The 24,941-nt window shown below is 39.3% G+C and overlaps 1 protein-coding gene across 1 annotated transcript; it reads left to right on the top strand.

The window, feature by feature from the left end:
* The first annotated feature begins 1,934 nt into the window (after nt 1-1,934).
* LOC143281057 (GTP-binding protein 2-like) lies at nt 1,935-23,108 on the top strand. Its single transcript, XM_076585969.1, has 11 exons — nt 1,935-2,142; nt 4,037-4,063; nt 5,753-5,937; nt 8,498-8,612; nt 10,403-10,600; nt 11,913-12,087; nt 14,667-14,883; nt 16,686-16,880; nt 17,464-17,635; nt 19,622-19,783; nt 20,746-23,108. The coding sequence occupies exons 1-11, from the start codon at nt 2,071-2,073 to the stop codon at nt 20,905-20,907; spliced, it is 1,680 nt and encodes a 559-aa protein (XP_076442084.1). The 5' UTR covers nt 1,935-2,070; the 3' UTR covers nt 20,908-23,108.
* Nucleotides 23,109-24,941: the final 1,833 nt, after the last annotated feature.

Genomic DNA, 24,941 nt, shown 5'->3' with positions numbered 1-24,941 from the left:
TGAGACGATAAACCGAGGTCCCATGTGCAGCATGCACTTAGTGCATGTAAAAGAACCCACGGCAACAAAAGGGTTGTTCCTATGAGACGATAAACCGAGTTCTGGTGTGCAGCATGCACTTAGCGCATGTAAAAGAATCCATGGCAACAAAAGGGTTGTTCCTGGCAAAAGTCTGTACAAAAATCAACTGCAATAGGAAAAACAAAAGTGCACGCAGGAAAAAATACCAAAAAATGGGTGGCACTGAAATGTAGCGACATGCTCTCCCTGGGGAGAGCAGCCCATATTTCACACAGAGAAATCTGCTTTGACAAAAAGAAATACAAATTCAAATACAAATATATCTCCACCCTGACAGAACTGGCATCGTTAGCAGCATTGTTGGCAGCTGCATATCTCCATCCTGACAGAACTGGCATTGTTAGCAGCATTGTTGGCAGCTGCATGTGGAGGTGGCAGCTAACAACAGCTGTTGAAGGGTGCCCGGGAAAGAGATCATATATCTCCACCCTGACAGATCTGGCATTGTTAGCAGCATTGCTGGATGACATTCCATTGCCTAGGATGGCAGGTTATTCAAGACAAATAGTTCTGCTCCCAACAATTGCAGTTTTGATACTGATGGGGGTTTTCATTGACTATCAGAAGGCCTGTTATTTGAACTCAAAGGGTGAAATTCAGTTCGATGCACACACAGGAAGAGAGTGTGTCTGATTGTGAGGAGGGGAGAGTGGGTGGGGGGTGGCTGGGGGGGAGTTTGCACATGCACAAGCACTTCCATGTATATATGCATAGGTATCTGAAGTCCTATTTATTTGTGTTGTATATGATTTCCAGTTCATGTTTGCACTATATGTCCCCTCAAATATTCCTTTTTAACATGGTACATTTGGAGAAAAAAAAAAGAAAAGAAAAAAGACTTGCTCAGTTCTAAAGTGATGAGGAATATTATACAGATAGGGAATTGCAAGGATCAATTGGTACCTCTTTGGTTTGGTTAATGTTTGTCCACAAATGTGAATTTTAAAGTTATGCTATGGGGCTATGTTCTCCTGTGTGTGCACTCAACTTCATGTTATACTGCAGTTTTAAAGTCCTGTCAACAAAGTCTACAATTTAAATTCCTGGAGCACTAGAGACAGAGCACTAGGGATGGCAGTTCAAGCGCTTTTAGATAAATAAACTGTGTCAACAGACTGAGTGGCTAGTTTGATCCAGATGGTTTTGTCATACAGTTTGCTTTGCTTTTAACTGATGATTACATTAAAAAGAAAAAAAAAAAGAAAAAAAAAAAGAAAGAAAAAAAAAAGCCACTTTGACATTTTCCACAGTGACCATGATATAATGACAGTATCTATAGAGTGTCTAGCGAACGGTTCTGGGCTTACACACAATAATTCAAACTAGGTAACTAGGTAAAAATCTTAACAACCCTCCCCCCCCCCCCCCCCCCACACACACACACACACACACTCCCTGTAACACTCATCACGCACATGAGAGATCATGAAATGGTGTGCAATACCGAGCTGTATATAATAATTATAGTGCTGTCGTCATTCCCATAATACCTGTAGTTAAGGTTTGACATTTACTGTTTACACTGGGGCTTAGCGACGGCCGGGCAAAGACCGTGTGACCTTCTCTGGTGACCCCTTGGGGGTCGGCAAAGAGGAAAAAAAAGTTGATTCGTCGGTGTCAAACACGTAAAAACGCTGTCTGGGTTTTGTACACAGCAAGGAAGAATGATAAGCACCATCTATAAATTATTTTTGTACATAATATTACTGCCGTCCAATCTGTTGTCAGTTCTTTTTGCTGTTGCAAATAGAAACCACAAGAAAAAATAGGTCACCGGTTGACCTTTGACCTACTAAACTTCGCATGTTTATGTTTACATCCGGGTCAGCTGACGCAAGATGGTGGAAATTATTGGCACCGGCACAGCTGATTTGTTATTTTTAGAATATAGCTTACTAACATCGGTGAAATCCTTTTTGGATAAGATGACTATACGAATACCTGTAGGTTTGATAGGGGAAATATCGCCATAAGTGTTTCAAGACAGCTATGGATTGCCCTGTAGATCTGTTCGGCATCTGTGATGATGGCAAAGAGCTGCCAGAAAGTTTGCCGCCAGAGGTAAGCGCTAGTTATTTATCTTTTTGTACTGCGTTGTGCAGATTTGTTGTGTACTCCATTTCAAGGGCATACAGTCCGAATTTCCTTTTTCTTTTATTATATATTTATATCTTTTTTTAAAAGCTTTTTAAAATATCGCAAGTTGTTGATTTTTTTTTTTTTTACAGAACATGCGATGCGTTTGAGTTGAACAGCAAATTTTGGCGCATAAACTATTTAAACTTTTTTCACTTTCGAACAAAAGTAAACAAACACGGAACCGAACAGCCATGACTGTGCACTCAGTTGGTCTGGTCGTCATTAAGCGATTAACTGATTTATTCACAAACCAGCCAGCGTAAAACACAACCACTTGTTATCATTTTGTTTTATTATTTCAGTTAAGAACTTTTTTTTTTTTTTTTGATTCCTAGAAAAATAAATAAAAGCAGTTGATAGTTAATAATACTTTAAATAGAATGATATAAATACATGATAGTTAAAAGCCAATACTATTTGTGTGTTTGTGTGTGTGTGTGTGTGTGTGTGTGTTTCAGTTCATATTGTTTACTATACATTCTGAAATCTCAGTTGAGCGATCTTTTTCAGTTTTAGATGTATCATTTTATGTATCTGTGTGTTTTTCAGTGATTCTTCCATTTCTCATTCAGCTCTGTTTCAGTGTTTGTCTGGAACAGTTTACCTCACGATCTTCGCCACTCTCCTTCATTTCAAACATTCAAAACTGGTCTGAAAACACATCTTTTTGAAAACGTGTATACCTAGACCTTCCATACCTTTTCAGTTACAAGACATGCAAACTCTCTCTTTTCTCAGTGTGTGTGTATGTGTGATTGATTAATGTAATACGCATAGCCTCTGAATCTGTTTTATACTTTTGTGCACTATATCGTTATTTTTCTTCTTTTTCCTTTTGTGAGTTATTGCGTGTGTGTGCCTGTGTGTTTAATGTTTATTGTAAAGCACCTTGAGCTCCTTTGTGTTCATTTCCAAGATGTATGCATGCATATATGATATGTGTATTTAGGAGTAAAGATTTTATTAATGTGAATCATAAGGTTGAAGAAATTCCATTACATGGTGTAATGTCTTCTTCTTTATTGGTGGGCTGCACCTCCCATGTTCACTCATACGTACGTGAGTGGGCTTTTACATATATGACTGTTTTTACCCCGCCATGTTGGCAGCCACACTCGCTTTTTGGGGACGTGCATGCTGGGTATGTTCTTGTTTCCATAACCCACCCAACGCCAACATGGATTACAGTATCTTTAACATGCGTATTTATCTTCTGCTTGCGTATACACATGAAAGGGGTTCAGGCACAAGCAGGTTTGCACATATGTTGACCAGGGAATAATGAAAAGACCAGTTTTGGGATTCCCAGCTTCTAATAGAATTAAAAGATTTATAGGGTTGAATGGCCTTTTTCATTTTTGTTATCTTTCCAAAAGGCATTTAACCACCTCTGTTTGGGAAAGATTTCTGTAGCTGCTCCACTTTTAATTTCTTGAACTAATTCCAAACACTTGACAGAAACCCTGATCAGTTGGATTGTTACTGTGAAAGTTGGACTGAAGAGAGACTCTGACAAGCAATTAATTAGCTTTAAAATTCTACACACCACTGTATTACCTGTGCACACAGACATACATACGGTGTAGTCAGTAAAAACAACTGTGCCAGTTTTGTTACTTTCAGTTTCAGTGTTTACTGATACACTGTGAATGCGATGTCATTGTACACAGTCATCATAAATCATGTCAGTGTGACAGTTAAAAAACAAAACAAAAAACAAAACATATAATGATATATATATATATAGATATTGTTGTTTTTTCAACATATTTTATTCAGACAAATGTTTACAGACCTATGCATGTGTGTGTCGCAGGAGGAGGAAGGAAATGTTGAATATAAGGTGAGTATTTGATGATTTATAATAGAGATCTATATTATGACATGTGTTATGACATTTGTGGAAAAGGAAACATTATGAAATAAAAGAAATAAAAACATTATGAAATGATTTGTTTCCTTATTAAAGCAAATACAGAACACACTTTAACGTTGTTGTTTTTTTTGTTTGTTTGTTGTTGTTGTTTTTTTTGGTTGTTGTTCTTTTTAAGTGTGTATCACAAGTGAGTTCTTGAAGGCCTTGCCTCTCTTGTTTATAATTGTTTTTTTCTGATTGAATGACGTTATACTCTTGTCTGTTCATGAGCAATGAACAGTTGGAGTCTGACATGGAGTGGTAGAGAAGTGAGATATGTACCCAAATGGAAGGTATTTATTCATAACAAAGTCCAAATCAAAATGATATCACAGCTGCAGACAGGTGAGGAAAAATCCAGGGTCCACAAATGACCCCTGGCAGCTGAAAATGATGGACCAGAAAGCAAAGCTTATGGGCCAGTCAAACCATGTTCACTGAATGTGCATATGGATGGCAGGTCCTCAGACAAAAACTGGCATGCACCATAAAAAGAACTGTGAACATGAATACACTAAACTCATGTAAGTCTATTGTTGTGTATGTGTGTGTGTGTGTGTGTATGTCTATATTTATCTATCTAGATCTATCTGTCTATCTTATCTGCTCATTTTTTAAATATTTTATCTATCTAGATCTGTCTGTCTATCTTATCTGTTTCTTTTTTAAATACTAAAATGGGTTACTTTTCAATATATCCAGTCTGCAAACTATAAGCGTGTTTGAAAATGTGTTCATTTCCAAAATAGCTTTTTAAGAATTTGAAAAGGGTCAGATGAGAATGGCCACTTTTTCAGTTTTTGAATCTGAGATGATTGTGTGCAGTATTAAAAAACTACTATAATTTGTATAAATTATAAAGGTAATTAAATATTATGAAACCATGGGTTATGCATACAGTATGATCAAAATGCAAATCTGAGATTGGAAGCATACATTTGTGATATGCACAAGCGCATGCATAAGCACATATTTTTTGTATTTTGTATTTTGTATTTCTTTTTATCACAACAGATTTCTCTGTGTGAAATTCGGGCTGCTCTCCCCAGGGAGAGCGCGTCGCTACACTACAGCGCCACCCATTGTTTTTGTATTTTTTCCTGCGTGCAGTTTTATTTGTTTTTTCCTATCGAAGTGGATTTTTCTACAGAATTTTGCCAGGAACAACCCTTTTGTTGCCGTGGGTTCTTTTACGTGCGCTAAGTGCATGCTGCACACGGGACCTCGGTTTATCGTCTCATCCGAATGACTAGCGTCCAGACCACCACTCAAGGTCTAGTGGAGGGGGAGAAAATATCGGCGGCTGAGCCGTGATTCGAACCAGCGCGCTCAGATTCTCTCGCTTCCTAGGCGGACGCGTTACCTCTAGGCCATCACTCCACATACGTATGTATGTATATAATATGCGTCTGTGTCTAAAATTCTACTATATTCATGTTTGTATATATATACCCGGCATTTGCTTTCCCATTCATGTTATATTTAGTACCTTTTATGTACCCCCTCTGAACCCCACCCCCACCCCCCACCCCCGCCCACTCCACCCCTCAGTATTCATTGTGACACTGTTAGACTTGGTAATGACGGCATATTCTATTCTGTTCTTTTACATGGCAGTTGAAGCTAGTGAACCCCTCACCATCCCGCCTGGAGCACCTTGTGACCCAAATGAAATGGCGCCTGGAAGAGGGGGAGGGGGAGGCCATTTATGAAATAGGGGTGGAGGATAACGGTCTCCTGACTGGCCTCAATGAAGCCGACTTGAAGGCGTCTTTGTCCACGCTCGAAACCATGTCACAGAGGTAAGGAATGGTCTGTGTGTGTGTTTGTTTTTCTTTATCATGTATATCAGTGCCGGTGAATTATGCATGTGATTTTTTTCCTTTCCAAAATTTGTATTAACCAAGGATTGTTTTTATTTGTTTTTTGACATTTTTTTTCCAAGACAGTACTTACTCTTTTTCTTCTTCGTTGTTTGTGGGCTGCAATTCCCACATTCACTCATATGCACACAAGAGGTGTTTACATGTATGACTGTTTTTACCCCACCATGTAGGCAGCTGAACTCCGTTTTTGGGGGTGTGCATACTGGGTATATACTTGTTTCTGTAACCTGCCAAACGCTGACATGGATTACAGGATCCTTAATGTGCATATTTGATCTTCTGCTTGCATATACACACGAAAGGGGTTCAGGCACAAGCAGGTCTGCACGTATGTTGGACTGGGAGATTGAAAAAATCTCCACCCTTTGCCCACCAGGCGGCGTTACTGAGATTTGAACCCGGGACCCTCAGATTGGAAGTCCATCGCTTTAACCACTCGGCTGTTGCGCCCGTCCAAGACAGTACAAAATATGCTTGAAGTGATAAACATACCCACACACACGCTTAATGCAAGCTAGCCACACACACTCACACGCGCACACACACACACACACTCTCTCTCTCTCTCTCTCTCTCTCTCTCCTTCTCCATTTTGTCTGTCCTGTTGGTGTTCATCAAGGATGTGTATTAAGCCCCAACTTATTTTCTCTTTTTATAAACCAGTTAGCAGATAATGTATCAAGAAATGGAAAGTGTGGTATTCAAATGCTTCCCGGAATTAAGGAATTGTTTATATTACTTTTTGCCGACGATGTTGTTTTGCTCTCATCCACTCCTTCAGGTCTGTAAACACAGGTAAACTGTCTAAAGGATTGCTGTGAAAGCATGAAACTTAGTATAAATAAAAACCAAAAAAAATTAGAGCTACTTCCGTTTTCTCCGCATAGTCGGGTAGTAGTTTGCACAGGACAGAAATCAGACCCCTGCCGGCGTCTGCACTAGTGGGTCACGGTAAGTATGTTGCTTAAACATAATTTTAGGTAGAAAATTTCCTGTTTTTCGCAAAGACGGATTCTTGGGTAAAAGAGAAAAATGGTTTTATGAAGGTGTACCACTCGAAGTTTTGAACGAATATTATTTTGGTTTTAATTTCACCACCAAAATCAGTCTTAAACGGGGCACTAATCATTTGGTAATGAAAGGCAAGAAAGCGCTATTAAGCCTAAACAGAGCCTTTTAAAAATATAAAGATATGTTGCCCAATACCTTCTTTAAGATTTTTTATACGAAAATAAAACCATTATTACTTTATTCTTCTGAAATATTGGGAATGCGATGATTGGATCATATCGAAAAGGTTCATATTATGGCATTCAAAAGATTTTTAGGGGTTCCTGTGCGCACATCCAACAAGATGGTGTATGGCGAACTGGGACGTTATCCATTGTATGTGAACTCATACATAAACTGCCTTTGGTACTGGTTTAAACTTCTGGAAGTAGATCAGCAACGGTTGCCAGGAAAAGCTTACGACATGTTACGGTACTCAGATGAAAAGGGAAAGAACTGCTGGGTTACACAAATAAGAGAAACTTTTCAGACTTGGTGTACTTCCTCTCAATAATAATATTCATCGTTATAGCAATTCGAACCAGAAAAGATGCTGCCCCTTTTTTATGTCAAAAACTGAAAATGAATTGCATTTTCTGTTTGAATGCCCAGCGCATGCAGATTTAAGAATAAAATTTCTAAAAGATTCAAAGAAGGTTCCCATTTGCATATTGCTCCAAGCAGATTATGACCCAGATAGGCGTAATCTGTCTCAATATATATTTCATGGTATCAAGAAAAGAGTTCATATGATCAATGGTGATTACTGAACAGATGTTTCTGCATTAATTTCATACCTTATATATATGTTTGTGATGTTGGTGAATGTGTAAGATTAAAATGACACTACAAACATGATGTTAAAATGCTAAGAAATGTCAAGTGTACATTATAAGCATTATTATTATTATTATTATTATTATCATAATTATTATTGTTATTATTATTATTATCAGTGTGTGTGTGTGTGTGATCATTAAAGAAGTTTGTCAACCCTTAACTTTTTGCCGGCTGAACAACATTCAGTGATAACCAAAATATCCCCTTTGACTTTTTTAGTTTTATCAGCTTGTCTGATTCTGTTGAGATTTGCCAGCATGCAAGTTCATATTATAACAATGTTCTTATGTTCTTACTATTGATATGTATATCCAGACTGTACCCCTCCGACCCCCCTCCACTCCACCCCCGACTGCACCAGACCCTGCCCCCAACACCCCCTTTCCCATGTGTTTGTATAATGGCCAGAGGCCGATGTACAATAAACCATTTGTCTTGTCTTGTCTCTCCTTCTCCCTCACTCTCACTCTCTGGTACATGCACATAAAATGTTAGTAACTCTATGACAAATGATGTAAAACATCATTGTTCCAGAAAATTAAGATACGTTTATAACAATTTAGACTTTGTTTCTTTTTTCACATAGGTTAGGTGCATCTCTGACAATTCTTCGAGAAAAGACAGTGGAATCCAAGCAACGTGGCACTGGTGTACGAAAAGCATTGGAAATTCTTGTGAGGAAAGTCCCTGATGACCAGGAGGTATGCTGCTTTGAATTTCTATATCCTTATGCTTTGTGTCCCTTTAGTTTTCTGTGTCCTGTGGATCAACACACAGCAGGTGAATTTCTAGCCCTTTCATTCTGCATTGTTGAGATGGACTGTGGAAAGATTGCACGGATATATATGATATATAAATGACCTTGAGTGGTGGTCTGGATGCTAGTCACTCGGATGAGACGATAAGCCGAGGTCCCGTGTGCAACACGCATTTAGCACACGTAAAAGAACCCACGGCAACAAAAGGGTTGTTCCTGGCAAAATTCTGTAGAAAAATCCACTTCGATAGGAAAAACAAATAAACTACACACAGGAAAAAAAAAAAGAAAAAAAAAAAAGGGTGGCGCTGTAGTGTAGCGACACTCTCTCCCTGGGGAGAGCAGCCCGAATTTCACACAGAGAAATCTGATGTGATAAAAAGAAATACAAATACAAATACCTTTCCTCTCATGACTTGGTGTAAGTTTTGTGTGGGACAGTAGTTTGCTTCAAATTTAGGTTATATTAGAGTTTGCATTGGATCTGATTTCCTTCTGACTACGATTAGTTTTAGGCTCTTGTGTTAGACATTTTCATTAATTATTGACTAGTTTGAGCCTTGTTGCTTTTAAAATGAAGATATTTTATCCATAGCCGAATGAAATGTTTTTTTCTGTTTGAAATCCAGCCTTGTGTTTGACAAGACAAGGAGGTAATTTCTTTTGTTGAGATTAGAAAGCAGTTTAGTTCTCTGCATATCATTTGGGTTATGTTCCATTTGGTGATTCCTGTTGAGTACATTGATCATCAAGATCTAACACACGATGCAAAGAGATAAATGTTTGCTTCTTTTACAAAGACAAGGCATTTTACAAAGACAAGGCTATAAAGCTATCACTGCTTGATATTTCCTCTCAGTTTGTGCGCAGATGAAGAAAATCAACAGAATGAAAAAACGAGGAGGTTTCCACCTCAGACAGAAGCAAACATTACTGTGATGTATGGTTCTTGACGCTCCTGTCCTTGTTCTGATTTTGTTCCATATGCAAGCCAAATCATGTTTGGGCATAAATAATACAGATTTTTTTTTTCTCCATTAACTATATTTTTCATTCATTTAAACATGAAAAAAATGTGTCAAGCACAGAATTGGTACCTCTGAGGCACTGTGTATTCTGTGCTGTGTATGTAACATCAACAGCAACAACAACAAAAGATATTTTTATTTTTTTTAAAGTTATGTATTTGTGAACCATTTGCAGCTGCTTGTCCAGAAAAATATACCTATTCGTGGAAGAATCTATCCAGATACAAACACTCATTCTGAATTCCAGGCTGGTTCACTCTGAAGGAGGATATACAGTGATGAATGAAAAGAGAAAAAAAAATCTTCCTGTTTTTATTTTAAGGTTTACAAAATCTGATACAATATAAGAAGTGGGAAGTGAAAATAGAATACTGCTTTGAACATTGACAGTTCACCATAAAAAAAGTATAGGCAAAACAATGAATATTCATCAACACATCCTTTCCATTTTAAAGCTTAGTTCTGTGCAATACATATGAATAGTGCCCACTTCTGAACAAATTTGTTCTATTGAATAGTTATTTTAAAAACATACTTGTTGATTTCATATACTTATTTAAGATCTTTTATGAACATTTGCAGTGTTAGCTTTACTTTATATTTTCTACGTTTGTATACAAAGAATTAAGCGATCAATGAAATATATGTGTGAAGCATCCAACAGTTTGTGTTTTACTGTGATATTGAACAAAGTTTGGTCTTGCAGTTCATAGATCTTCGACTGGCTGTGCTGGGCAACATGGAGGCCGGCAAGTCCACTCTGCTGGGGGTGCTGACTCACGGAGAGCTGGACAATGGGCGGGGGTGTGCACGCCTCAACCTCTTCCGTCACCTGCACGAGATCCAGTCTGGCCGCACCTCGTCCATTTCCTATGACATCCTGGGCTTTGACAGCAAGGGGCAGGTAAGTCCCACCCGCCGCCACCCCACCCCCCACACCCCTTTTATAGTTATTTTTATTTTTAATTTCATTTTTGTCATTGAAGTATATATTTTCTCTTGTTGAAACATCATCATTATCATCATTATCATCAGCAGTTCCATTTTGCACATTTTTGCACAATATTACATTGAAGGTATATTATCTCCTATTAAACATCATCATTATCATCTTCATCATCATTATCATCAGCCATTCCGTTTTGCATATTTCGGACAATACCTTTTTTTAAAAATTACACTTATAGTGCATTAAGTGTCAGTCACAGTGCACTCCAGTGATTAATTGGCTTGCAAGGGTATTTCTGTTTCATTACACATTAAGGAGGATAAAAACAGAAAAGCAAAGCAAAACTATTTATAAAAAAAAATCAACAGTAGCAACAAATAAATTATAGATAATACATATTCAAATAATTACACAACATAAAAACCAAAACAAATCCAACTCACATGTATTTAATATAGCACATATGTGGACAGCCATGTGAGGCTTACATTTAATATTGTTATACTTTGGCATTTAGGCAGGTATGGTTTACTTGTTGATATGGACTGAAAGTGTTTGTTGTTTTTGTCATTGTTTTCCTTTGTTTCGAGTATATGATGCTGGTCATTCCTAATTTTGCCCCATCTTCTAAGTGGCACTACCATCATGCTGCTTATTTAGAATCCCTCACATACAGCCTTGTGTATGATCATACACAGCCATGCCCAGGCTTTGTTTATTCACTTCTGCTCAGGTGAAACATACTGCTTCTCTTCTGCTTTTCCTTTGTAATCTATCGACCAGGGTTTGCACAGAGTCATGGAGGTCGGGAAAAGTCTTTGAAAAATGAGAGAACCATTTCCAGGGCTGGAAAATTCTTAGAATTTTGATAAACCCTTAACCAGTACCATTCAGTGAAGAGCTTAATGCATTAGCAAAGCAAATGGAATAGAACACCAGTACCAGGATATTCACTGATCTCATTTGTCACAGGTATAGCAGACAAAGACCTTATTGCATGTAAAAACAACAACAAAAAACCAAACAAACAAAAGGTTATGAAAATCAAACATTGATACCAGGATCCATCATTAGGGATGTAGCACAGACATATTCTTTATTCAGTAAGGCTTTGTTCAGTTAGGCTTTGTGTCTGGTATGGAAAGTTTTCAGCTTTGTGTCTGGTATGGAAAAGGTTCATTCTGGTTTGGAAGAGGTATGGAAAAGTATATTATTAGTTTGGTCACATCTGTGGGAACCCTGACTGCCATTTCTGCACTGACTGCAGGTGGTGAATTACGCTGACTGCAGAAGTGTGGAGGAGATCTGCGAGAACTCCAGCAAGCTGTTCACACTGATTGACCTGGCCGGTCACCAAAAGTACCTGCGCACCACCATCTTTGGTCTGACCGGCAACTGCCCAGACTTCGCCATGCTGGTGGTCAGCGCCACCACTGGCATTGGTAGGTTGTTGGTTCAATTCAGTTCAGTGACCAAGGAGGCATGACAGCATTCAGAGAAATCCATATACACTACACCACATCTGCTAAGCAGATACCTGACCAGCAACATAACTCAGCATGCTTGGTCAGGCCTTGAGAGAAAAACATAAAGGGTACATAAGGTTTCGTCCCTTATCAGAGAGCTGGTGAGTCAGTGAGGCTTAACTCTCAACTTGTTTCTCAAATGACATAAGCTTTCTGTTTGGCCGACAGGAAAGTGAGAGCTGTATGATCAGTGGTTTCTCCACTGCAATGGGAATTCATTTACAGTTTTGTCTTTCATGAAGGACTATTGACTCTCAAAATAGAAGGCAAGGTTTCACTGGTTCTTTGTTCTGCAGCCTTGGGGGCTAGTTAGTCTTTGGGAACCATCCTAGTGCTGACTGTCCTTAAACCCTCTTGGCCGAGAGAGTTGAGATGTAACTTGGGCAAGACACTCCAGTACAGTAAAATTCTAGCCCAGATTGTAGGGACGGCAGTTGCCTCCTCTGCTCATGTGATGGTCATAGTCGGACACGACGGGCGCAATAGCTGAGTGGTTAAAGCATTGGACTTTCAATCTGAGGGTCCCACGTTCAAATCTATGTAACGGTGCGTGGTGGGTAAAAGGTGGAGATTTTTCTGATCTCCCAGGTCAACATATGTGCAGACCTGCTAGTGCCTGAACCCCCTTCGTGTGTATACACAAGCAGAAGATCAAATACGCACGTTAAAGATCCTGTTATCCATGTCAACGTTCAGTGGGTTATGGAAACAAGAATATACCCAGCATGCACACCCCTGAAAGCAGAGTACGGCTGCATTCACTCACTTGTGTACGTACAAGTGAATATGGGAGTTGCAACCCATGAACGAAGAAGAAGAAGGACACGTCCATCATACATACATACATAGGAGATTGAGTGCGATATTTTGGATGAAACAATGCTTCTGACAGTGCATGAACATGCATTCCTGATGCTTTGAAAATGAAAAGGATGCCCTACATGTTTATCTTACACTAGATTACAGGTCCTTAGGATGACTTTCTAGAATGAACTCATAAAAAAAGTGAACATTGAAGCTTCAGTCTAAGGTATGGAATCCTAGGATCATCTGCTAAAAAGAAGAGTTGTTCCCTTTGCTGCTTCTGGGTCCAGAAATCTAGACGATTATAAGTTGAAGTTATATCTGCGTTTGTATGTGTATAGCAGTGCAGATATGATCAGAATGCACAGCATGAGAATGACCCATTGAAGGTTGTCTCAGACCTCCAAGAATTGTGGTAAAAGAGTCCCTGGGACCCTCAAGATTTTTAATTTATCAGGAGCCAGGTATGAAATGGTCATGTTGAATGTTACTATTTGAGTAAAATAATAAAAGTCTCATCATTGACTTGAAGATGTTATTGTTGATGTTGTGCTACAAATGTCAAATGTCCTGATTTTCCAGGTAAAACATTTAGTTATATTGAAGAAATCCTTATTTTTGTCATGACCAAATGAAATTTATGTGTTTGTGTGATAACCTTTGTTCTGATTACATTTATTTCACATAGGTTTCAGGAGTATAATTCAGTGTTTTGGTTGCAATACTGTGAGGGGCTATGATTTGAGGTGCCAGAGTTTTATTAGTTTCTCTTCTTTTCCCTTGATGTCTTTGGACTTTGTTATAATTTTGGTAGTTCTGGAACACTGCTTCTCCTTATTTTCAGGTTTTGAAAGGTTTTCAAAGTGTGGCTTGCTATAGCGGATGATAAAAACTGTAAGAGCTCATTTGTATGTGTGCCTCAAACAAGGAGTATGGTTGAGAACATGGCAGGGTAAAAACTGTCATACACATAAAAGCCCACTTGTAAATGTATACAAGTGAATGTGGGAGTTGCAGGCTATGAAAATAAATGCAGAAGAAGTATAAGTGTGTGTATTTCATTTGTCCATGAACACAGTATATACAAGAGTTTCCTTCTGTGTTCAGTGGCTGTCTAACTTTCATGTTTACCAACATCTGTGAAAGGGCCTTTTCTCTCTCTCCCTGTTACTCTCTCTGTTAATTTCTCTCTCTCACTCTTAACTTAAATTTCATCTTGATAATATGGGCATTTGGATTTCTTTTTCTGTTTTTATCTTGGTTATACATGTGTGTTTGCATAAAAAAAAAGATTTCCTTTAGTAATTTTCTAAGACTTAATTCTTTTTTTTTCTCTCTCTTTTTTTTTGTTTTTGTAATAATTGAAATAAAAATCCATTTAGGCAGCCATACTCTGTTTTCTGGTAGCAGAATTTGACAGCTGCTCACCCCCCAATGTCAAGTGTTTACAGTTGGCACGACATATTCATATTTTTTAACCACCTCATTTAGGCAGCCATACTTTGTTTCCTGGTGCCAGAAAATGGTATCTTCCCCACACCAGAAATTAAATCTAATGGGTTTCCAGTGGGAACAATGAAGGAGTACCTTGGCTTTTAGGCAGCCATATACCCTTTTTCTGCTGCCAGCATTGGGTGAGAGGGAAAAAAACAACAACAAAAAACAACAACGAAATTGTCTTGGGTTTCCAGTGGGCACAACAAAGGAGCACCTTGGCTACGCCCTGGCCCTGGGTGTGCCGGTGATGGTGGTGGTGAACAAGGTGGACCTGTGCCCCGCCCCCAGCCTGCAGCGCCTTCTGCGACAGCTGGAGACCATCCTCAAGTCCCCGGGCTGCAAGAAGATCCCCTTCCGCATCGGCAGCCATGACGATGCCATCACCGTGGCCAACAGCTTTGACACCAACAAGTAAAGAATTTGAGGATTTGATTTTATTGGTCTTGCTCTGTCTTGAATACGCCTCTTCATTTCTTTTGTTGTTTGTGGACTCGACTCAAGTAAGAATATGCTGTTGTTTTTTACATTTAAAATTTTTTTTTTATAGTTCATTCATTTATGTATTGTTGTACAGCAGGAAGAAATAGACACCCTGCAAAAAAACATGTAATAGAATAGACTGAAGTAATACAGTACACATAGGAAATAGCTGAGTAAGGTTGGGTGACACAATCTGTTTATATAACACTATTTATAGTAATATTAACAATAGTATATTGCACTGTACTAAGGAAGAAAGAATGTACTGTACTGAAGAATAATGAAAATCCCAACAGCTCTGCTGTGATCCTTTTTACTGATTACAGCTCTGCATTCAGTTTAATAGTACCATCAAGGCCATACTTTAAATCAAAAGAACTCTCGCAACCTGAATCAGTTTATGGATGGATTCTAGATTTTCCAAGATACAGACCCCAAATTGTCAAAGTTGGTGACCTCACCTCCTCTGTCTGCATTCTTGAAAAAGGCACCCTACAAGTATGTGTTCTATCCCCACTGTTGTATTATTTATGTACCGTAAAGTTTGGTCTATAAGCCGCGACTTTTTACCCCAGCTTCAACCTCTGCAGCTTATACAATGATGTGGCTTATTTGCGGATATTAACAATCCTGGGAGTGTCACATTCTCGTCTATTCTTAGCTGCCCTTCAACTCACCAAAATCATGATTTCTGTCCATGAATTTTTGGATGAGCTTCAGGATAGTGTGCTAACTGTTCATGTTTTATAAATCAAATCCGCACACATTAAAGCCTTCAGATCAGCATTCAGTTCTACTCTGCTCAAGCGTACACCCTCATCATGCCGAAAACGTGACGTTATGCCTATGATGCAGCCTTCAAATTGAAGGCAATCGACTTAGCAGACGACAGTGCAAGCGACGAACCAGCAGCGACCTCCACCTTCATGTTCATGAAGTGAAAACGAGGCTGAAGTCAGTGACAAGATGGCGGAGGAAGCTGTGCTGGTTCTCTTTAACTCAGACACTGAAGACGAAGATTTTAGTGGATTCAGTGAGCAGGATGACGTTGAATAAATGTGACTATCCCTAAATTATGGATCTTATTTTCGTTGTGTTTATTTATTATTTTTTGTGGCACTAGCAGTATTTTCGCTTGCTTTTCTTTGTGTTGTACCCGCTTGTGTTTATTTCATAACCTACAGTATCGACAGCTTTTCTGTAATATCAGTATGTGTTCCGGTACCGGAAATAAGTGCGGTTTGTAAATGGTTAAGTTTGCTGGTGACATTACCCTTGAAGGACTGATTACAAACAGTGACAAGTCAAAATACAGAGAAGTCCTTGAACTTGTTAGCTGGTGTGATCAAAACAATGTGGACAATGTATATAAAAAAAAAAAAAAAGAAAAAAAAAAGAACTGATTTTAGACTCAGGAAAACCAAGTCGGACACGGTATCGCTTGTTATTAAAGACAAGCAAGCAGAGATCATCAGTGAATTCAAAGTTTTCAGACTGATCATTTCTAATGATTTGAAATGGGATAAAAGAAATGCAGTAAAAATGGTCAAGAAAGCACAACAGCTCCTTTACTTTCTACGGTGCCTCAAACAATTTTGACTCAAAACAGAAATTGATGACTTTTACAGAGCAGTCATGTGTAAATGAATGTAAATCCAAGTTTTTCAGTATGTTAAGGTTTTACGGTGCAACACCTGCAGTGAAAAGAGAGCGGTGTGTGATGTGCTGTGCAGGATCACGCCCATCTTCACAGTGTCCTGCGTGACAGGTCACAACCTTGACCTCATCCTCAAGTTCCTGCACGTGCTGCCACCCCAGAAATCCCACAGTGAGCGACAGCGCTTGTCCCAGTATCTCACCGAATTCCAGATTGATGAGCTGTACTCTGTGCCTCACGTGGGCACTGTTGTTGGAGGTGTTATAAAGAGGTGAGTGGGGAGGAGTATGGAATTTTGGGGGTCACATCTGGGGAAATAAATTATGCTTTTTTCCAGTCTGTTACAAGTCCTTTATGTTTGCATTTCTTAGTCTCTGCTGGCTCTGTCCCACTTTTATTATAAACACATTCTGTGATGAAAAAATGAGGAGGAGAAATTCTGCTGAATGTCCCATCACACAAACTGGTGATTGTGTTGTATTGTACATTGCATCGCTACAGTGAGAGTGCCACCCATTTTGAAATATTTTTTCTGCCTGCAAGTGTATTTGTCTATCATCAAATTGGATTTTTCTACAGAATTTTGCCAGGGATAACCTTTTTGTTGCCATGGTTTCTTTTACATGGGGTAAGTGCATGCTGTACACAAGACCTCAGTTTATTATCTCATACGTATGACTAGTGTCCAGATCACCACTAAATGTCTTGTGGAGGGGGAGAAAATAATAGTGAGTGTGGCATTCAGATCAGTGTGCACAGAATCTCTTGCTTCCTAGGCAGACATTTTACCACTAGGCCAACACTCCACGTATGATGAAAGTGGGTCTGGGTCATTCTTTTCCTTCTATGTTCAGAGGGTCCATCCGTGAAGGAGAGAAACTGCTGCTGGGCCCTTCGGATCATGGAACGTTTGAGGAGGTGAAGGTTCGAACTGTTCATCGAAACCGAATGCCGTGTCGACTGATTCAGGCTGGGCAGGCAGCGTCTGTGGCTTTGGTGGATGTGGAACGAGAGCAGCTGAGAAAGGTGAAAGGGGGCTCTGTGTATGTGTGGGAGGGGGGCGTGGGGGGTGGGGGTGGGGGTGTAAGGAACATGAGAAAGATGAAAGGCACTGGTCAGTCTCTGTTGTTTGTGTACATGTATGTACAAGTGTGTGTGTGTGAGGAAGGAAAGATAAAGTGTGAATGACAATGGTTGTGCTAAATCATGCGCATGTTTTGTGAAAGGGGATGATCTTTGTGATATCTCATTTTTAAGTCCATGTGATACGTGCATGTGCAGCTCCAAAATGAAAAACAAATATTGTCAGACTCGAGTGATGGATGAGTATAATGAAGGCATGAGTATGACAGGAAATGTGTCCATTCATTGACACTTTGCACCCAGAGTAACCCCAGGTTGCTTCCCTTATGCTGAAAATGTGTATTTCAGTAATGAAGTGGGAACTTTCTCAATCAGTTGTATTCTCACTCAGTGCTTTTAGCTTGCTGTCTTTAGCCTCTGCATCGTTGACTAATGTTTTCAAAGGGAGACCAGCCAATGGTGAGGTGGTTAGTGTCGCAGATTGATGGCTGGGAGGACGCGGGTTCGAATCCCAGCGGAGGTGGGTTTTTCAGCCCGCGGCCAGCTCCTACCCAGAGTTGAGTGTGCTATGGATCCCCGAAAACGGAGTATGGCTGCCTACATGGCGGGGTAAAAACGGTCATACATGTAAAAGCCCGCTCGTGTTCACATGAGTGAACGTGGAAGTTGCAGCCCACGGACGACGAAGAAGAAGAAGAAGAGTGTGCTATGGGCTTAAATGGGGAGACTGGGACCACACAGTCGAGTATCATCCACTTCACGGATGCGTCTTTGGGTGTTTTGCTCTAATTACCTGACCAACACCGCAAGTGTCTATCTCTTGGGCCTGGTTGATGCCAGGATATCATTATGAAAGGAAGTGTAGAGTACAGCCTTGTCACGTTGTCCCAAACCAAAATGGACCTCCATAGCATCGTTCTCCTCCTCCTTCATCATTACCAATATAAACAAAACAAGTCCCAAAGTCTTTGGCCTTTGATGTCCTGTGCTTGGGGTGAGTCTTGTCAAGGTCTTCAGTGTCGGTGGATTCATAGGGGACTGCCGTTGGAGGGATGTGGTGGCAGTCTCCATGCTGGGGGGGACGCCCGCTCATTCTGGCTCCGCGACTAAGCCATTATTGTCATCAGTAGGGGGCTTAGTAGGTGGTGTCCTTAGTAAGTTAAATCAGAACAGGCACCACTGAACACCACCAAAGTGAATCAGCAGCAGTGCAGGGTCTCCTCTGGTGTGTGGCCTCCCTGCGACCTAACATCGATGGTTCCCTGTGGACTGCCTACGCTGGGAATATGATGGACGAACCCGGGTGTAGCCATGTATGTATGACTCGGAATGAGCGGCGTGGGAGTAATGCCACTGAAGTGGGGCAGATGACAGGGCAGCAAAAAAAAAAAAAAAAAAAAAGTTTTCAGACGGACTGAGCATGTTTCTGATGATACTTTTTTCATTTTGTTTACAAAGTATGGCTTTGACAGTGCACTCAGCTGTTGTCCACAAAAACTGCAGTACAGCTGTACTGATGGGGTTAAAAGTGTTGAATAAAGCGTGGGCATCACATGTGTTCACAGGCATGCTGATTTCCAGCATTATGGGAGTGGTTCTTGTTTTTTACTTGAAGTGTTTTTTGTGTGTCACTTGTAATGTTCATAAGCATGGTGCTTTCCGCATGCTATGGGCATGGGTCACGCATGTTCATGAATCAGAATGATCCAAAAATCCACAGATTTTAGAGGATTGAAAATCACTCTGATTTTTTCTGGCTCCTGTGGTTTTACTTTGCTGCCAAGCATGACTGTATTCTGCAATGGTATTCTTAAATCCCCCCACATCCGGAATCACTTAGTACACATTTTCATGATTTGTTTTTTCCAGCATTGCTAACCTGTCAGATTTTCACAAGTGTTGATGCGTGATGTGACTTGTGTTGGGCAGGGTATGGTGTTGCTGAGCCCTTCAGCAGAGGTGGTGTGCTGTCAGCAGTTTGAGGCAGACGTCTACGTCCTCTTCCATTCCAACAAGATCACTAGGAACTTCCAGACCACTGTCCACATTGGGACCGTTTGTCAGACTGCTGTCATCTCCAGCATCAACAAAGTGAGTGGTCGTTTTGTGGTTGTTGTTTTTTCTGTCTTAATTTCTTTGCCTTAAGAAAAGTGTAATTTAGTGTAATTTTAGGTGGAAAGATCCTTTCAGTGTCCAGCTGAACTGCTTGAGCGCTATCAGAAGCACTTGACTTTTGTAGAAATAATAATACTAATGATAACGAATGGCATTTGTATAGTGCTTCATAGTCACACACACACACACACACATGAACAGAAAACAGCTCAAATTAACAGTGGAGAAAAAAAAATCACAAAAAACGTCTGATAGAAGAGATGAGTTTTTAGTTGGGAGTTGAACAGAGGGAGTGTTTTGGTTGGTGCCACAGACCGACAGTCAGTGATTTCCAGACAATGGGAACACAAAAACTAAAACTGTTAGCCAAAAGACGTTCAATTTATTTTTGGTGACTAACATGATTTTGATTTTTTCCCTGTGGACTGGAGGGAATGCATTGGCTTTTATGTGAGGAGTGCTTGACATGAATTTTGATTTAAAAAAAAAATTTTAAACCTCAATTACTGCTGCACTTTAGAATGATGTTCTGTTTAACTTTGCTCAAGCCATTCAGTTTTAAACCAAAACACTCACTCCGTTCATGAATAGAGTGGTGACTGAGCACACATCATCATCATTATGTATTCATCACTGTCCTTTTTCATGGAGGCTTGTAGAAAATAGTTTTAAAAAGATCAATCTACAACAGTATACTTTCTCTCTCATAAGATCAGGTTAATCACGAACAAGAAGAAGAAGAAGAGATAAAGTTTACTGATTTTGCTATCATATTTAATTTGTCACAATGTGTCCAAAGTACATTGTGGTGTATGTGTGTAATTCACTATTTTGTGTATGTGTGTGTGTGTATTGCATGCACATTATGTTGATGTGTGTGTGTGTGTGTGTGTGTGTTCAAATTGTTGCTGAATTATTGTACTGATTTTTCCCCCCAGAACTACATCAAAACCAATGAGAAAGCCAGAGTCACCTTCACCTTCAAGTTCAAGCCAGAGTATATCCGCGTTGGAGCAAGACTTCTGTTCCGAGACGGCAAGTCCAAAGGTGTAGGGGAAGTCACCCAGATCTTTCCCTTTGAGCCACACATACAAACCTGAGGCAGCTCCAGAATGCAACCTTTTTGTTGTTGTTGTTGTTAATGTCTGTGTTATAGACGATGACTTACCATCACTGTACCAGTGGCCAGTGTATAATCTCACCAGATGCAGACTGATGATGGCTGTGTGTGGTTACGTGGTGTTGCAGTGCTATCATGTGATCACGACCGAACGCTAATTTTAGTCAGTGACTGAGCGGCATTAATTAATGAATAGATTACTAATCTGCTGCTTCTGTTATAATTTTTAACTTGCATTATTATTTGAATCATTTGCATTTTATGGTCATTGACATGAAGAAATGTTAATTTATCTCATTGCAGAGGCCAGTAGGTGTCTTTGAATGTCAGACTGAATAAGAACATTATTTTGTGCATTCATATATTACTGATTCATATGTCGATTTGTGCTGTGCCTTGTCTGGACATGACAGGTTAAGGGTGCTTGTTGTTGTTGTATCTAGTGGTGTTATCTGTTATTAGTACGAGAGGTGAGACAGTCTGAATGATCTATGTGACCCATCTATGTTTTGGTTTTTGAATCTTCTAAAACATACTGCTAAAACCTTTCAGGCAGGGAAGGTTGCACAAGCCGTAATCCCAACAGCACTGAAAGGGATAACTTTGGTCTGGTTGAACCAGTTCCATTTTCTCATGTGAGTGTTGGACAATGATCCCAGCTGATGGACATCATCAGTTATTTTGTCGTTTGTAGTGTATGAGCTTTTGTACACGTAAAGCACGTTGAGGTCTATTTGTGAAAAAACACAGAATAAGTGTTCATTATTTATTTATTTATTATTACTAGGGAATGCGGAAGAAGGAGAAGAATTTATTATTATTATTATTATTATTATTATCTGCTAATTCCAAGCTATGAAATCTCCAACAGTGAGTAAGTGGCATCACAAAACTGCAGTGGCAGAACTTTTTTTTTTTTTTTCAGTCAAGTGATCCATTAATCATCAGATTTGAGAATGTGACAGAAGTACTTTTAGTATATTCAGCAGACAGCAGCCCGTCACCAGCAGAAGGCAATCGTCTGTTACTGTCTGGAAAATGTTTTGGATTTCTTTTCTTTTCTTTTCTTTTTCTTTTTTGTCCTTCCTTCGATGATGTGCAAATGATGACTTGTTGCAAAATATCTTGATGGAGTCCACTGTGCTGTCTTCTTTTTCTAAAACACACACATGCATGTACACACTAAAGTGGTGTGTTTGGTTGCATGTAACACAGGCGTTTATATGAACGTGATATTTGTTTCATTGAAAACTGCGTACACACACGCAGCAGTTTGACAAACACAGAATAAGTGTTCATTATTCATTTATTTATTTATTTATTATTATTATTATTATTGTTGTTGTTATCTGCTAATCCCCCACAGCTTTGAAATCCCCAACAGTGTGTAAGTGGCGTCAAAACTGCAATGGCAGATTTTTATTTATTTTTAAGTCAAGTTATCAATTTATTATCAGATCTTTTTCTTATACACACACATGCATGCACACACTCAAGTGGTGTATTTGGTTGCATCAAACATAGACATTTATATGAAAGTGGTATTTTTTTCATTGAAAACCATACACACACGCAACAGTTTTTGACAAATATGGTGAATTTGAGAAGAAAAGTGAACTGCACATATTGCCACAGCTTTGAATTCACCCAGTGTATTGTTTGTTGTTGTTTTTTTAATGAGTCTTTGTCTTGTTTGTTAAGTCAAATACGGACACACACACACACACACACACACATACACACACAAACACAAACACATATATACATGTACATATGCATATACATATACATGTATGTGTGTGCGTGTGTGTGGTTGCATTGTCAGACCAACTGCAAACCTCATCAGATGAGACTGTGTTCATATTTCATTGAAACTTTTTTCATATACTGGTTAGTTAGTTGTGTTTACCTTTTTTTGATGCTTTGAATATTCAAATTGTCTTCTTTGAAGGTTTATTGTGATTTTTCAAATGCTTATCATTTTTTGGATCAGTCTTTTTGTCTGTTATAATAATTTGTATGTTTTAGGTTATGAATTGCATATTTTATGATTATAGCTTTACACAGTAGGAACAAACTACAGTTGGCAAGATTCAGTGAATTATTTCTGAAACTGAAGTTTGAAATGACTTCTGTCATACCATATCATCATATTTTTTGTTTCATTGAGCAGAATAATGAGAGTTTTGTTGTTGTCATTTTTGTGAAAATGTATGCTTTGTCAGTTTGTGGTGTGTAAAGTACAAATATCACTGATTTTGTTATTATGTCCACTTTATTTGCTTTCTTTCAATCTGGAAAGTGGCCTTGGATATTTTTTTTTGTGTGTGTGTGTCTCTCTCACAATCAAGTTCAGTTTTAAATCAGTATTGTGCGAATGCCCCTCCACAGATAAACAGCACATGCATGTAGGCATGCATGCATACACATGCACTTGCCATTCAGTAGTGTTCAAACATGATTATCTGGTGCATGCTGCAGAAGTAAAGTACATGAAAGTGAAACAACATACTTAGAGAAAAGTTTTGTTTTTATTTTGGTTTATAAAGGCTAGATTTGTGTCTGTGAGAAAGAGAGACTGACTGACAGAATAAGTTTGTAAGTCCAAGCATGGTGTTGATTGGCTGGCATTGAACCATTTTTCCCATGTCTCAGTCAAAATTCATTTCCAGTCATACAGCTGCAGTGTGTAAATGTATATGCATGTATGCATCTAAGGACACACTTTGTGCCTGTGTGAAAGAGTGGCGACTTGTCATGATCATTGCAGTTTCTTCATTTAATCGTCATACTGCATAACATGAGTGATAATATCAGCATTCCTCCTTCAGATCAGTGCCTGGTAGCATATGGACAGATTTTTCCTGTCTCGCAGCAACATACATCATATATATTAAACTGCAGGTGCCTTAATCCATTTTGTGTGTGTGAAGTATTAGATTAACATATTGAAGCTATCATAAGCCATGTGGATTTTGGAAACGCCATTTCCCAGCATCCACCACCCCAGAATGGAATATGGCTGCCTAAAACATGAAAAAAGATTGTACAACGATAAAATATCAAGACCATGCTGCACAGGATAAGTTGCTTGACTGTCCTTGGCATGCTCATTCTCTTTAGTTCGGACACGTCATGTTCCTTGTTATTGGCACCATCACTACAATTCTCCATTGTTTCAAATGGTTAAAAGGTTGGTTAAAAGGTGCATTTACTATCAGATTATTTGCTGCTAAGTGTAAGGTGAGCTTGAATCTCAGACACTTTTTGTGTGTGTGCGTGTGTGTGTTTCTGACCAGATGTTCATTGTCCATTTGTTTATTCATTCAGTCAGTCAATCTTCTTTGCACCATCTAGTTACTTGAGGTGAAGATGAGGGGGCGCTGCGGGCTGTTGTCTGCTGTGTCAGGCCTTGGTTCTTCACCTCTCTCCCTCTCTATCTCTCTGCCCCCTCTCTTTTTCCCCTCTTCTCTCTCTCCACTGTCCTTATTCAGGTTTCCTTGGGTCTGCTACAGTTTCTTTTTCTGTGTCAGGCCTTGGCTCTTCTCTTCTCTCCCTCTCTATCTCTCTCTCTCTCTGCCCTCTCTCTTTTTCCCCTCTTCTCTCTCTCTCCACTGTCCTTATCCAGGATTCCTTGGGTCTGCTAGTTTCTTTTTCTCTGTGGCGTCCACCTGAGAAAAAAATTGTATGGATTCCCCTTTTTTTTTCTTATGTCCGGCCATGGTTTGGTGGATAGCACTGTGTTTTATGTTCTAAAATGTAAAATCCTTTTTTTCTTTTTTTTTTCTTTCTGAAGGTCAGTGTGGGCCATTGGCATGCACTTTTCCCCCATGAACTTTTGGCCAGAGGAAATATTTTTTCACTCACCCATTCCAGATTGGTATGTCTGCTTGTACCTGAATTGACTGCATCTGAAAAAAAAACAAAGTTCACAGCAATGTAGTGACTTGTGTTGGTGGTGCCATTATCATAAAAATTGTGTTTTTATTATATTATTTTTTCTTGAAATGATGA

This window comes from Babylonia areolata, chromosome 4, assembly GCF_041734735.1.
Source record: "Babylonia areolata isolate BAREFJ2019XMU chromosome 4, ASM4173473v1, whole genome shotgun sequence".
Taxonomy (NCBI): Eukaryota; Metazoa; Mollusca; class Gastropoda; order Neogastropoda; family Buccinidae; genus Babylonia; species Babylonia areolata.
The sequence above is the reverse complement of the archived record's forward strand: the minus strand, read 5'-3'. Positions and strand labels throughout refer to the sequence as shown.

Coding starts and splice junctions, on each gene's coding strand:
- LOC143281057 (XM_076585969.1), top strand. CDS start 2,071: ATGGATTGCCCTGTAGATCTGTTCGGCATCTGTGATGATGGCAAAGAG. Junction 8,613..10,402: donor AAGTCCCTGATGACCAGGAG/GTATGCTGCTTT, acceptor TTGGTCTTGCAG/TTCATAGATCTTCGACTGGC. Junction 16,881..17,463: donor GTTGGAGGTGTTATAAAGAG/GTGAGTGGGGAG, acceptor TTCTATGTTCAG/AGGGTCCATCCGTGAAGGAG.